The following is a 15,489-nucleotide window of genomic DNA, read 5'->3' on the forward strand; positions in this document are numbered from 1 at the left end:
TGAGTGATGGTCTGTCCATACGATTTGACTAGGCGGGGTACAGTACGGACGGAGTACAGCACAGAGTATCAACAATCTAGATACAATAGATGCAATAGATACAACAAATTGGTGCGACATCTAAAGTAACCTTACTTATCTATCAAACTGATGACTTAATATCAATGGTAAGGTACCTAGGTATGTATATCTATAATTCATACAACCTGTTCCGTTCCATTCCATTCCCATTTCCCCCTTATCTACAATTACTTCATCCTCCCAATTTCCATTTCCAACCTACATCCATTCATCCATTCATCCATCCATCCAACCAACTATACATTCATCCATCCATCCATCCATCTATCCAACCAACCATACATTCATCCACCCATCCATCCACAAAACCCCTAATCAAATCACATATCCATCATCTATCACAAAAAAGCCGAGTGGCACAACATGAACTAGGGGTCCTTTCTGTATCTATCCGTCCGACCACAGGATAAACTGTAGCACAGAATCACCCGATGCACCGTTTGAAATTGATTTGTTGCTACACCACTTCCATATATGCATTTCTATCACTTTTCCATAGGTTTGGACTACTTTGCCATGGTGATACGGAGGTATCTCCGTTGAAGGGGTTAGCGAATCAATGGATAGGTGGATGAATGGATGGATGTGAAGTTTGAGGTGGTGAGGTGATGATTTTTGTGAGTGGTAAGGAATGAGGGGTGAGTGGGTAGGAAGTGAGGAGACCCTTAATGTGTATTGGACCCTTGAGAAATTGAGGGGATGATATAAGAATGAGGGGTTGGAGTTTTGTTGATAGGTTGGTTGGATAATGGTGTTCATAAGCATGAATATTAATTTTTACATTACCCCTCCCTCGCCAATAATGAGTTTATTATATTATTATATCCATTGTGAAATATTCTTACAATATCAATATCAATCTTTCTCTATATACCATCATCATCACAATCAAATACTCAAACTCCCAATCAAGAAAGAAAGAAAGTCCCTTTCCCATTTCCCTTCCTTCCTAATAATTTCTCCCTTAAATCACATTCACAAAAGCATTACATTATATTACACATAATAAATCAATAAATCAATTAATACAAACTGTTTGACTCATATAACTCACATCATAAGATCTTACAACCCAAACCATACCTAATCAAAAACTCGTATATATTTTCACAACATCATTCATTCATTTATTCGTTGATTCATTGATTCATTGATTCATTTATCACCTACCCCTCACTCACCCACCCACCCTTCCACAACACACCTCCAAGCATTCTATTACATCCCACAACACCAACACTACAAAAATCTCCCACATTCCACAAACCCCGTATCCACCAATCTAAAGAAAAAAAAGAAAGGGTCTTTAAAGTCACCTTGAACTATAATTTCCGAGAGAGAGAGGGAGATATCGGTACCGAATACCGGGGTGTAATTTTATCGTGCTGAGTTGATGGATATTATTTATTTGTGTAATTTTTATCTTTAAAACTAAAAGGTTTTGTATAGTATGGTAGTTAGTAGTTAGTTAGTTAGTTATAATGTACTTACTTGCGGAGATCGGGGAAGTGTCCAGGAACTTGTTATTTTGATTGTGGGGGTGAGGTGGAGGTGGAGGTGGAGGCGAGGGCTATGCGGGGGAAATGACGCTATAGATGTTTGTATGGTATATATATATGATTGATTGATTGATATATAGTTTTACTCAACAATACTTTTCTGTAGATGAGGTGTTGGTGTGAGTGTGAGTGTGAGTGAGGGGTATTAGTCCCCTACTTATTTTTTTTTCTAAATTCAATATTCTATCCTCTAAAAGAGCGTCACTGCTTAGTTTGCTGCGGTGCGTACGCTATCTATGTTTACATTTATATTGGTTAACCTCCAGGCTCCCATTGTGGAATCTTGCAAGTTGCCACAAACCAACCGCTTTTAAGGGTTTGTCTTAGTGAGTTGCTAGTTGATCCGGGAGCTTTTTCTTGTGATAGTGTGGTATTGGTCGGTTCGGGGTTCATGGTTGTTTTGTTAGTATATGTTGCTCTTGAGACCCAAGAGAGACTTGAGAAGAATGCAAGTTTTCTTTCTAGTGAGTGTTGTGTATGGTACTGCATTGTGTCTTGATATGTATACCCCTTTCCTTCTTTAATATTAATGAGGGCAGCTACGCAAAATCATGACGGTTGCATTGTTATGTAAGTGTGAATGTATTTGTATCACAAGATAGATTCAGGAATCAAGGTACTAAGAGCACGTCTCTAGTTATTTATTTGATTGCAGTATCACATACACACCCTACGCTCTCTCGAAAGTCTGCAGAATTCCCTATCCAGCATCTCATATGGTAATCATCTATCAGCCCCTCACTAACCCTCCCAACTAGCCATACATCAAAGTCCCCTTCGAGTTTCCCGCGGGGTTCATGCCTCAAATTCGCATATCATTATCCCATCTAGAATTCCTTAGCAATAAAGGGTTGTACCAAAATTAAACCCGCTAAAGGAAGTAGACATACACTAATTCGAAACTTGATTTTGAACATTTATGATTAATGATCTTCTGTCTTTAACGTTTAGCTTAAACTTTATTTTGTCCACTTACTTGCTTGCTTGGTTTACTGACGCAGTCTGGCTTGCTGTTCTCTAAGTTCCAATCAACATCACTCAGCCAGTTTTCAGTTTCTAATTCCCATTTTAAACTTTCTTGGTCTTCCTTTCCACATTACGCACATTATTTCCCAACCGCGCCCTCCCAACTCTACTACACATCATGTATTACTTTCCTGGTGAGCAAGTGCTAATATCACGGTCCTATACTCTAGTCCAATACCCTCCATATATCAAAACAAGCCTAATAGTAGCAAAACTGAAAAAGCAAATTCCTTCGGTTCAATCCCCTGTTTTTTGTTTTGTCGCGTGCCTTAGTGTCAAGATATACATCACATATAGCAATTATAGCAACCGAGCGAAAAGAAATCTAGAGTCTAGAACCCGAAACCCGAAATCTAAAGTACATACAAAAACAAAGATTCTAGATCGCGCACGGATTATTATTGATAGAATTATGAACCATTTACAGTATGGAAAGCACGGATTAAGGGAGCAAGCGGATGTGAAAGTGGATGTGGATCTGGATGTGTTTCCGAAGGATTCCGGGAGTGGGGGTGTACCTATGTAATAGTTAGTTACTAGTAGGTAAAATAGAGTTTGGGGTTTTGAGGTTGATGGCGCTACTAGTGTTGCTGGTGATGTGGTGATGTGGTGGAGGGTCTGAGCGGAGAGAATGGAAAATAGGAGAATAGGAGAAAAGGATGGAAATTCTAGGCGAGAGGGATTTTAGTGCTTTTATTTTTGGCTTGGGGTTTGTGGTTATTACGTACGGTGACAATTCTCTATAGGTGAATTTTCCTGGCTGAGAGTTGATGGGAATATACTCTGTGCGTTTTTGTGTACTGGATAAAGGTTATCGGTTAGATACACAGGAGTGAGGAGGAATTCCTCGCAAAGGGTCTACCTATCTTGTGAACTAAATTCCAGGTTTGGTATATGAGAATTATGTAGAGAGATAGATTTATGGTAATATGAAAGCAGATGAGGAGAATCTACTGAGTAGTAGACTTGTTCTTCGAGCCTTGGTCTCACTTCATCTCTGAATTCATGATTAGATTTCTTGGATAATTCAGCTGAGTGGATTTGACTGCCAAAATACTTAATAAATACACATACATTCAGCTCAGTGGTATCATTCTATTGAAGGAAGTGCTCCTGCTTGTTGTTTACCTTTATACAAATATTTTTGATTTTTGAGATCTCTATAAAAATCGTCGAGAATCTGTACGAATTATCATCCAAAGAGCCTCATGATATGTATCTAGGCATTGATATTCAAGGTAGGAAATAGTTTAATAAGAATCTGTTGGGTTTCTTGAGACCAGAAAGAGTATCAGATTGAATTGATTGATTCTCTAGCTAAGCAGTTAAGCTGCGAGTATATATTCAAAAAATGAAGGAATAGGGTTAGGTATTCAGCCTTCGGAATTAAAGTGCTTTGAAATCAAAATATTGAAAGCAAACAAACAGTATACCAAAAAGGAAAGAATGAATTAAAAGTTGAGTTTTGTTTGCTCCTTATATGCATCATGCAATATATATGCATATGCTGCCAAGATCCCAGGAGGTCAACAGAATCCTATCTCACCATTTTACTTTCTGCTGCATTGATTTTCTTGTATTATTCTGCAAGTTGCATTCACTTTTATGGTGCGGATAATGAATATATAGAGAAGGATACATCTGTTTCTCTTTAACACCCATTGATTAGCTAGTTGGAGATAGTTCGTATGACGGTGTGTTTTTGAGCTCCTACTTGTTGAATGTACTGGCGGATTATTGTTCAAAAATATTTGACAGGTTGGGTTTTGCTAGTATCAAGAACTGATCTCGGAATATTTGAAATATGAGATGAATATTTTAACATTCATTCTTGAATCTAGCTTTTCAATTTTGGATGCTCATTAGGCTGTCGGCCAATTTCTTACCTTGAATTATCACTAGTGAGATTTTAAAGAATACGACACCGTTTCTGTAAAAGATGAATAATTGGATGATTATGTGTGTTTACAAACTTACGGGAATTTATTGCTATGTCGAAGCCTTGTTCCTGGATTACGACTTCTGAGGGGTATTGATTCAGTGAGATCAGAAATGAATGCAGATACTATCATCATATCTTCTTTCTTGGGATACTAGAATTCCTTCTGTCAATTAATTAAAGGCTCTGATATATCCAAACTGCCTTACAAAGCGGCCCACATTACAATATTAGTCGCGGAGTAAAAAATAATTCCAGATGGATTTATTTTAGCGCTGGCTAATCTAAGAAGTTATCCTATGGCTCGCCATTTACCCAGACTAGGTGAATAATCATCTTGTAGTACTGGTGGAGAAGGTCTTCAGGCACTACCTCTCGTAAGTAATTTTTTATTCAGGCAGATTTTTGAGTATTGGTTGCTTGAAATAAGTAATAGTAGAAGAACACAGGCAGTTGAAGTAAACAAATTGCGAAATTTCGGTAACGCCATGGATATAAAATCAAAGGGATTTCCACATCTCATTGAATATTTCATCAAATATATCTAGAGTGTTCTCTACATCTCGGCTGAAAGTTACACGAGTGCGAGGGAAGGTGACTGGATATAACTGCTGATTATTCTTTATATGCCCGTTGCATGATGAAATTATGTCGAATTAATGTAATGGTTGAGAATTCAAATCCTCCACATTATTGCTAGAAATAATTATTTGGCCACAGAGAGGACATGCCACTCTCAGGAAAGTCGGATGGGAACGTGATTTTGAAAGCGCTGGATAAATGTTTGGGAGAAATCTTGTTATTTATTTTTATTGTCGAAGATTGTGAGACTTTGGAAATTAATGATGGTTCATCTAGTTTCTATGATCTTTCATAGCAAGTTCAAAACTAGATACTTTAGAGAGTTCATGGTGATGTCGCTTATTTTTAAGGGGGAGCTTCATCTCTTTTTCCGAGCTAGTTTTCAATAATTTCTGCTTCGAAATAAAAAAATTTCCTGCCCACTCTCTAGTATGTAGTCACTGGCATGAGTTACGGATAACCAATAATTATTGCTAGTATCGAGGGCAAGCTAGAGAGGCATTAAGCCACGAAGCCACTATTCACAGGTTTAGATTCCTGTAAAGATCTTAACGCATCAGGAAATATGAATAGGTCTAAGTGCTTAAATATACGATAATCTATTTGAGGCCTTGAATAGTGAATGATGAATAGCGCAAGCGCGTATCAACTCTGTAAGTCCAGTACCTTACTTTCGGGCCATTCTGTCACGATTCACCATTAGGATTAGTGTCCTAGGATAAAAAGGAATCACGTGATAAGGAGCCCTGAGGAGCCAGAAAGCTCCTGGAGGCTCCCTTTATCGTTCATTATATAGTTAGAGTAGTTTCATAGTTTAGGAGCTTCGTGCTCAACTTAGTTATCAATTAGTTTACCTACATTCTACTTGATCTAGTAACGACTTCACTTCCAAGTGAATACCAGTGATAAAGCCTTAACCCATAACTACCAACCAGACGAAACCTTAGGCAGCCGCTGCCTCCAGCACAGTATCGTTACACATTCCTCTTTTGGGTTCTCTTTTTGTGACGCCTCACACCTTCGGGTCACGTGGCATGCCCCGTTTGTATTTAATCACAGGAAAACTCGCTACTTTTGTTTTCCTTCTTCTTTTCTCCTTAGCTTAGTATTTTCTAATACAAGATACTCTACCCAGTATTCTTGAGTGTGACACTTTTTACACCAAGAATCATGATTTTTACCTATCTATAACTTTATAAGCAATCGTTATTATTGATTGAATTGAGAAAATTATTTTTATAGATATTAATAAATATTTCTATTAAAATATTTGTGACGCCTCACACCTTCGGGTCACGTGGCATGCCCCGTTTGTATTTAATCACAGGAAAACTCTCTACTCTTGTTTTCTTTCTTCTTTTCTCCTTAGCTTAGTATTTTCTAATACAGGATACTTTACTCAGTATTCTTGAGTGTGACGATGTTACGTGACGGTTGTTATCCCACTAGTGGCTCACGTGCACTAGCCCTGTATATAAAGACCTTCTTACTTAGAATCTTCTTAGTTCTTTAGTTTTAGATTCTAAGTAATTGAATTGACTCCGTTTACGACTTTTCCGTCACAGACAATATTATAATTTAAAAATTTAAATTTCTTTATATTTAAAAACTAAAAATTTGACTTGTTATATAATGATTGATTAAAAATTCCCCAAAAATTTATTTCATTTTGATGGACTTTTATTAATATTATTTAAGATTTTGTATTTTTCAAATTTATAAATAAATTTTGTATTAATTGAAATTAAAATGTGACGGAAATCCCTGCTTTCCTCCCACCCTTATTATATAAGAAACCTCAGGTACATTAACCATGTCCACACATGATACGATTACTCGAGATTAGTATGCGATTTAGGTGACCTGAGGATCAGATCCGGACAAGTACTAGGTATCAATGGTTATCGGTAAAGTAAGATCATTGGAGGAATAAATATGACTTCTTTTTTGCCTAGCCATTGCGGCTAGGCCATTCATTTGTATATATATGTGACGCCTCACACCTCCGGGTCACGTGGCATGCCCCGTTTGTATTTAATCATAGGAAAACTCGCTACTCTTGTTTTCCTTCTTCTTTTCTCCTTAGCTTAGTATTTTCTAATACAAGATACTTTACCCAGTATTCTTGAGTGTGACAATATATAGAGTAGCTATCCCCATCTACAGGTGCTCTTCACCTGTAGATTCTAAGTTAAATACAATTGCTGGTCTATAAACACCCTTTTGGTCACATAAAATTTTAATTTTTGATATCTTGATTTATAAAATTCTAAAAAATCTAAGAAATTTTAGAATTCATTATTATATAAATAATTAATCTATATCTAAAATATCAAAAACGTTATATTTATAAATAAGAAAATTAAAAAAAATTGATTTTCGTCATTTTTAATATAGAAAAGTGGCCCAAAAGGGGGGTGGCCCGAAAGTAGTTACCGGCTCTTGACCAGCTTCAGACTGGGGTTATGATAGGTATGAAGCAGTCATTTGTCAGAGCCGAAGAGGTAGCATAAGATAATACATCAGCAAAGTAAAAGAAATGGGAGAGATAATTGGAGTCATTCTGGAACCTAGAAAGTCATTTCATTCCTTTTAGAATAATTATGTGCAAAAATACACATATCAGTTGTGTAGGTGTGGCTTGACTAAACCTCGGGATAATACTCCGACTGAGGTTACATCGTCTTGTTCATTGTCTCAAATTTCAGCCTCATATCTAACTTATAAGATAACAATTCCCATCAGAACTCAATAGCTGGTTGTATGCAATGATCGTACATCATAGAACTAAAAATCAATCATGTCAAATGCTCTACCTCAGTTAGTATGTCCCAAAATATCTTATATTGTTGTACGTACCATTTACTCATAAATAGGATATCGTGAAATTATATCATGGTTACGATCGACTCTGCACTACATGCTCAACACTCAACTTCAAATTACTCTTTCGATCAGCAGAGTTAGACCCAAGACTTCAAATAACTCCACCTCCCTTTGTGTTGGAAGATTTCTGGACTACTTCAATTTACTGCCCATTTTGTCGCTTGCTACGTCATTGTCTTGGAATAGATGAAAAGACTGCTAGGTACTATCGGAGTTTACACCAAAGAGAAGAAACACGATGGATCTGCCGTGTTTTGGTAAGAGGATGGGTTAGAATTTTACTTCATTGGTCTCCTGGTCATCATGTCACATATCAACTACAGCCCACGCTAATTACCGAAACGGCTCATCGCGAAGGAAAATTTGATGCTCCAATTTATGGTCCTAGTGTTCAATTGATGGCAAAGGAAAATGAAAAGGACATGGATCAACTGTCATTAGGTCGACACATGGATCTATTGAGAGCAAATATCAAACTACTACGAAGTTGGGTTGATGGCTGCGAGACACATCATAGGCCTGACTGTGCTCCTCAACCCTGGATACGAGATCCAAAAAGTCCCTTTCGCTTGATTGATGTTAAGCGTCGATGTATTGTTCGTGCTCCAGCTGAATGCAGATATTTAGCTTTGAGTTATTGTTGGGGTGCGCCATCGGAAACAAATAAGCACCTTAAACTTGAAGATAAAACCATCGTATGGCTATATGGAAAGAATTCGTTATCAAACAACCCAAATATACCAAAAACCATTCGAGATTCTATTGACCTAGTTTCTGGTTTAGGTGAAAGATATCTTTGGGTCGATGCTTTATGTATCAAACAAGATGACGAATTTGATAGAGCTGCACAAATTCCTCTTATGAGTAAGGTGTATGGAAGCGCTTTATGTACCATCGTTGCTGGCTCTGGCTCTAATGCATGGGCAGGCCTGAATGGAGTTGGAACTGAGTCAATACCGCGGTCACCAAAGCAATACTTTGCAAATATAAAGGATCTTTCTCTAATAACGACTCAGAAGCATTATCAAACATGGAAGTACGAAACAGTTTGGGAAACACGCGGGTGGACTTTCCAGGAAATGGTTTTATCGAAGAGATTAATGATCTTCACAGACTCACAAGTGTTTTTTCAATGTAAGAAGTGTTTATGGTGTGAAGATACCATTCTCGAAAACCTGAATCCTAGTATTACGTGCGAAAGCAGAGCATCAGGTGATATAAGTTCGGAGAGCCATACTATTATGGATGCTTTCACCTCCTATCATATACTAGTGCACAACTTTACATGTCGTTCACTAGGGGATCAAAGTGATGTTTTAAATGCCTTTCAAGGCATAGAGCACCATCTTCAAAATCGTACTCTCTCCTCAAAACAAGAGAGTCTGAGTGGAAAATTTCATTTCGGCCTTCCAGAATCATTTTTTGATTTAGCTTTGATTTGGACACTCCCTTACCATTACCCAAATCAAAGACGAAAACTCTTCCCAAGCTGGTCATGGGCTGGTTGGAACATGGAAATTGGGAAAACATTTCGTCGTCCAGGTGTAAGCTTTCCATATGCAGATGCGGTCCGTCGAGAGTTAGTTTGGTATAAGCCAGCCGTGGAGGGATCAAACAAATATGTTCGAATAAACGCCTCCGAGCTCATACCCAAAGAAAAGCAAATCGCCGAAGAAGAAGAAGAAGAAGAGCAACTTAGTGTTCAATGGAAGTCTGACAAAACCTCAATTCCTCAACATAACTTTCCTAGAGCACCACACATTCTCCATTTTTGGACAAGCACAGCTCGCCTTTTGGTTAACCGATCTGGTAATAAAGAGAAATGTATAAGTGTACATCCATCCGATCCAGCTATACTAGAGAATGAGGAGATGAAGATAAGAAATCCAAATCAAAACATCCCAATCGGCACCATATCATTGAATCGATCATGGCGAGCAGATAGGCCTGATGAGCTTGAATTCATGGTCATAGCTCGTGCGTGCAAGACCAGATACACACAGAAAAAATCAGGTTTGTATGTAATGCTCATAGAATGGGTAGACAATATCGCATACAGAGTTCAGATGGTGAATGACCCAGTGGACGAGGATAAATGGGTAGCTTTAAAGACTGAGTGGAAGTTTATTTCCTTTGCTTGAGAAGAAAGAAAATGTAATTGCAAAGAACGTCCGAGAGATGAAGCATGACGAAGAGCTAGCTTAGCATGGAGTTAAGAGGTTCAGAAGAGCCCCTGAAGTTCTTATACTAGACTGACTACCTTGACAATTCGTTTTTTTATCCCTGAAGACCACAGAGAAAAGTTTACCATTTTCAAGTCCATAATGTATGCTTGAGATCGGAGATAAATGATGCTGGTAATGTTTTTGAGAAGGGCGGAATTGAGGAGATCGGCTGAGAGTGAAGTACAACATGGATAGTTCTTTAAAAAAGGTTGGGATGTAGCAGAATAAGCTAGGCTCTATATATTCGGGGAATGAGCAGAAGGGATAGAGTTTGGCAGCGGAAACAAAATAGCAATATTAGTATCATAATGGCAGGATGAGCCTCCACCAGCTTAACCCATGCTTTCCCATCGAACCAAGTTCTCTTCACATCTAGGAGTAAAACGCAAGGATGCGAAATTGCTTCAGCTTGAACAATATGACGGAATAATGACGCTGAACACATACTGAATAAATGAGTCGTGTAAAATCCACAAGCGAAAATATGGGTCAAATCAGCTCAGGAATTATTTCATGATTTTGGACGTCTTACATTCTTTAATTCTTGCAAAGTTATCGGCCATGCAAATGCTCTGCTTGTTATGGTATTGTAAAACTCCTGTCCGTCCAAACGCCATGAAAATGCCCCTTCCCACGAACTCCCTTTTCCATCTTACAACTTCAGATCACATTCTTCAAGCTTTCTTTGGCAAAGCAGGTGGACCCATTTTTCCAACGCCGGAATCGACTTTCTTGGGAGGAGGTCCCATACTTCCGTCAGCACCACCATTACCAATTTGAGTAAAAGTTCCACCCTTAAACCATTTATCTTCTTCGGCAGCCCTCTTTCTCTTCATTTCTGCTACTCTCTTTGGATCTACCAACTCTAATCCCTGAACTGGCGTAAATGCCAAACTACTAGCAGTTCCTGCGCTAGCTCCTGTACTAGTACTTAATCCTCCAACGCCAGACGCTCTTAGACCTTTGCCTCGTAAATCTATATTGCTAGCCGATTGACCAAATCCACGAAGTGAGGAGGCAGAACCACCCATTGGTGTTGAAGTACCCCAACCTTTGTTCTTAGCTGATAGCTTGGCTTTTGTACGTTGATCAATTTGAATATTTCGGATACGTCCGTCGTTACCTTGTCCAATCATACCCATACCCTTAGTCCCATCACCAGTACCGTAACCAACTTCCTTCTCTTCCTTCCCGAAAGCCATTCTGTTTTGTGCTTTCCTCAAATCCGTCATAGCAGTTGCGGCCTTGGCTAGTCGAGCACGTCGACCACCACGTTTACGTGCGGGTTTATCATCTGGAGCCGGTAATGCACGAGCACCTTTATTCGGAGGTGGTTCAGTAAGCTTTTCGAGTCGGGTTATACATTGTTCTTTTAATTCTTCACCAGTAGATCCATCTGGACTGTTATGAACGCGATCAACTCTTGCGGCTAGAACAACTTTGGCAGAGACGATGCGCATAGCTTGTTTTTTGAGATCATTAGGAATACCTTGAATAATAGGTGAGTGATAGAGGAATCCTTGCTGGCGGACTCCAACGTTGGTAGCGAAACCAGTTCCAGATGATTTGTTGGAGCCTAGAGGAGGAAGGTTGCAGGCAGGTGTTTTGGCTAGACCTGTTAAACCTCCCGCGAAGTTGAGTAGTTGTGCCGCTGTGAGGGATCCAATAAGGGCTGTAAGATTTGGAGCGAACAAGTTCATGCGCGATTGTACATAATCGGTTAATGTCTTCTTTGCTCTGTCGAGTGCGAGTGTCATATCACAAGCACGAAGTACTCTTTCGAGTTCATGCGGTGACATTTCTCGACCCTTTGTAGTGGTTGCCTCGACCGTGACAATCATAACCGATGGTCCATCCAGAACAGATCTTAATGTGGCACCAAGTCTGTTATCCTTTGATGTCTGAAGTGTCTTGATATTTTCCGAATCCATAGGTCCATTTCCAATAATAGTGACGACTTTGGCATAATCCAAAGGATTGGTAACCAAGGTTTCTAACTCTGGAAATCGAATTGAATAATGATCTCGTATAAATTTATGTACTAGGATGATTTCGCTATCGATAGATGTCGATAGAGTGTTTGCTTGCGTTAATAAATGATATTCTGGATTGTCTTCGACCGAGCCGACGAAAGTTGTTTGTTTATCAGGAGGCAATGATTGAAAATGTGCGATTTTCTGTCAAGTCGAGGAAAGAGTCAGGGCTAGGACAAGAACGAGTAGATGTAAACCATAGGTCTCCAAGTTTGAGAGAAGGGAAGAATGAAATGGTACTGACCTCTAAAACTGGTTCCAAGGTTTTCATTAAACCTGCAACACTGCGCACATCATCTACTCCACCAAGCTGCATCTTTTCAACCTTTGCCTTGGTTGCCTCTTCATCTTCTGTAACATCGATAGCACCACTGGCCATTCCTACCATCTCATCATCTTCATCAACTGCTTCTTCATCGCCATCGAGCTCCATTTCACTTGCGCCTGAAAGTCCCGTTGCGTTCCCATTCATGCTAAGGGCGACCTCTTCAGGGTCAGCGAAAAGATGGGCATTATCCTCCCCTTCGCCTTCGGATCCAGAATCCTCAAAGTCCTGTAGTAATTCATCTGCGAGAGTCGACATCTTAGCGTACTGTTTCTTGTAGTTGGCGCGTGAATGTAGCTGTTCGGAGAAAATCAAGTCGAGAAAGAGCTCCAAGCTCGGGGATAGCGGCCGCTAGCGGATTTACGTATATGATTAATAAGCAATATTTTCGAACATCGCGATACCTTCAATGTTGCAACGCGAAATCGAGTTGCGCCAGCTGTTTTTCGAGAAATTAAATTTTGCCATCATGGATTATGAACAGACTCGCGGACCGCCGAAGGTCAAGAATAAGGCCGCCAGCGCCATCCAAATTTCTGCAGAACAACTTCTACGTGAAGCTGTTGACCGTCAAGAACCAGGACTTCAAGCACCAACTCAGCGGTTTGCTGATCTCGAAGAGCTTCATGAATTCCAAGGCAGAAAACGAAAAGAGTTCGAGGACTATGTGCGGAGGAATAGGATTAATATGAACAATTGGATGAGATATGCGCAGTGGGAATTGGAACAGAAAGAATTCAAACGAGCACGATCCGTTTTCGAACGAGCATTAGATGTCGACTCTACATCCGTTACATTATGGATTCGATATGTCGAGGCGGAGATGAAGTCGCGGAACATCAATCATGCCAGGAATTTGTTAGATCGTGCGGTAACTATTTTGCCTAGAATTGATAAATTATGGTACAAATATGTCTACATGGAGGAAATGCTTGGTAATATCCCGGGTACACGACAAGTATTCGAAAGATGGATGTGTTGGGAACCGGATGAGGCAGCTTGGAGTAGTTATATCAAATTGGAAAAGAGATATGGGGAGTTTCAAAGAGCTAGGGAAATCTTTCAACGATTTACCATGGTACATCCTGAACCAAGAAACTGGATTAAATGGGCCAGATTTGAGGAAGAGTATGGAACAAGTGATTTGGTTAGAGAGGTATTTGGGACAGCTGTTGAAGCGTTGGGTGAAGACTTCATGGATGAAAGGCTCTTCATCGCATATGCGAGATTCGAGACAAAGTTAAAGGAGTATGAACGTGCAAGAGCTATCTACAAATACGCCCTAGATCGTATGGCACGATCGAAGTCTACTTCTCTCCATAAGGCTTATACTACTTTCGAGAAACAATTCGGTGATCGTGAAGGTGTGGAGGATGTGATTATTTCGAAACGCCGAGTTCAATATGAGGAACAAGTGAAGGAAAATCCCAAAAATTACGATGCATGGTTCGACTATGCCAGATTGGAAGAAACTTCTGGAGATGTCGATAGAGTTCGAGATGTTTACGAAAGAGCTATTGCTCAAATTCCACCAACCCAGGAGAAGAGACATTGGAGGCGTTATATATATCTGTGGATTTTTTATGCCATTTGGGAGGAGATGGAATCGAAGGATGTTGAGCGAGCGAGACAGATCTATCAAGAATGTCTGAAATTAATACCTCACAAGAAATTCACATTTGCCAAGATCTGGCTTATGAAGGCTCAATTCGAGATTCGACAACAGCAACTCCAAGCCGCGAGAAAAACTTTAGGAACAGCCATCGGGAATGTGTCCTAAAGACAAACTTTTCAAAGGCTATGTTGAGCTAGAGATCAAACTTTTCGAATTCGTGAGATGTCGCACCCTTTATGAGAAACATATTGAATGGGAACCCAGCCAATTGTCAAGCTTGGATCAAATTTGCTGAACTCGAAAGAGGTTTAGATGATCTTGAACGTACGCGTGCGATTTTTGAATTGGCAATTAGTCAACAAGTTCTTGACATGCCTGAATTGTTATGGAAAGCGTATATTGACTTTGAGGAAGAAGAAGGCGAATATGATCGTACCAGACATCTATACGAGAGATTGTTGGAGAAGACAGATCATGTGAAGGTCTGGATCAGTTATGCACATTTCGAGATTAACGTCCCAGATGATGATGAGGAAGAGACCGAGGAAGATGAGGAGAAGCCAGTTAGTGAGGCTGCAAAGACACGTGCACGCAAGATTTTCGAACGTGCTCTGAAGAGCATGAAAGATAAGGATCTCAAAGAAGAGGTATGTTACAAAATTACTTCAGATGTCCTAACTCAACCTCTAACAATTTTACAGCGCGTTTCTCTCCTCAATGCTCATCTCTCTTTCGAACGTACTCATGGTACAGAGGAAGATATTGAGAAAGTACAGAAACAAATGCCAAGAAAGACGAAGAGAAGAAGAAAGCTTGATGATGATAGTTATGAGGAATATGTTGATTATGTTTTCCCTGCCGATGATGAACAGACGAAGAAATTATCGAATTTCTTGGCGATGGCTCAAAGTTGGAAGCAAGCAGGTGGGACGATTGGCGGTGGCGGAGAGCAGAATGGAGAGTAATGAGGAGTTTGGAGGAAATTTGGGAGTAAAAAAATTTGTGTATGTCTATGTATACCTAGGCCGTCAGCAAATGAAGTGCTGGTACTTAATTCATGGTACGTCTGAAATTATCATCCAGAATGTCTTCCATCATTAATCTATGGTCTCACTGTTCTTATTATTTTGAAGTTTTTACTTCAGCCTCATCAAATTGTAGCATTATCTCTTTCGCCCCGTGGCCAGTAGGCAAGTATTGAAGACCGGTGGCCCCATT

At 39.6% G+C, this 15,489-nt stretch overlaps 5 protein-coding genes across 5 annotated transcripts; 4 read left to right on the forward strand and 1 right to left on the reverse strand.

The window, feature by feature from the left end:
* Positions 1-2,784: 2,784 nt before the first annotated feature.
* On the forward strand, positions 2,785-3,288 carry SS1G_06794 (predicted protein; the record flags this gene model as incomplete). Its single annotated transcript, XM_001592503.1, has 3 exons — positions 2,785-2,800; positions 3,050-3,188; positions 3,219-3,288. The coding sequence occupies 3 exons, from the start codon at positions 2,785-2,787 to the stop codon at positions 3,286-3,288; spliced, it is 225 nt and encodes a 74-aa protein (XP_001592553.1).
* A 4,699-nt stretch (positions 3,289-7,987) lies between these two features.
* SS1G_06795 (hypothetical protein) lies at positions 7,988-10,214 on the forward strand (the record flags this gene model as incomplete). Its single annotated transcript, XM_001592504.1, has 2 exons — positions 7,988-8,011; positions 8,064-10,214. The coding sequence occupies 2 exons, from the start codon at positions 7,988-7,990 to the stop codon at positions 10,212-10,214; spliced, it is 2,175 nt and encodes a 724-aa protein (XP_001592554.1).
* A 758-nt stretch (positions 10,215-10,972) lies between these two features.
* Positions 10,973-12,803, reverse strand: SS1G_06796 (hypothetical protein; the record flags this gene model as incomplete). The annotated part of the gene is made up of 2 exons (XM_001592505.1): positions 10,973-12,475; positions 12,576-12,803. The coding sequence occupies 2 exons, from the start codon at positions 12,801-12,803 to the stop codon at positions 10,973-10,975; spliced, it is 1,731 nt and encodes a 576-aa protein (XP_001592555.1).
* Positions 12,804-13,125: 322 nt separating this feature from the next.
* On the forward strand, positions 13,126-14,436 carry SS1G_06797 (hypothetical protein; the record flags this gene model as incomplete). The annotated part of the gene is made up of 1 exon (XM_001592506.1): positions 13,126-14,436. One exon carries the CDS (start codon positions 13,126-13,128, stop codon positions 14,434-14,436), a length of 1,311 nt encoding a protein of 436 aa, XP_001592556.1.
* A 261-nt stretch (positions 14,437-14,697) lies between these two features.
* Positions 14,698-15,236, forward strand: SS1G_06798 (hypothetical protein; the record flags this gene model as incomplete). The annotated part of the gene is made up of 3 exons (XM_001592507.1): positions 14,698-14,728; positions 14,794-14,918; positions 14,973-15,236. 3 exons carry the CDS (start codon positions 14,698-14,700, stop codon positions 15,234-15,236), a joined length of 420 nt encoding a protein of 139 aa, XP_001592557.1.
* Positions 15,237-15,489: the final 253 nt, after the last annotated feature.

This window comes from Sclerotinia sclerotiorum, genomic scaffold, assembly GCF_000146945.2.
Source record: "Sclerotinia sclerotiorum 1980 UF-70 scaffold_8 genomic scaffold, whole genome shotgun sequence".
In the NCBI taxonomy this organism is placed as follows: Eukaryota; Fungi; Ascomycota; class Leotiomycetes; order Helotiales; family Sclerotiniaceae; genus Sclerotinia; species Sclerotinia sclerotiorum.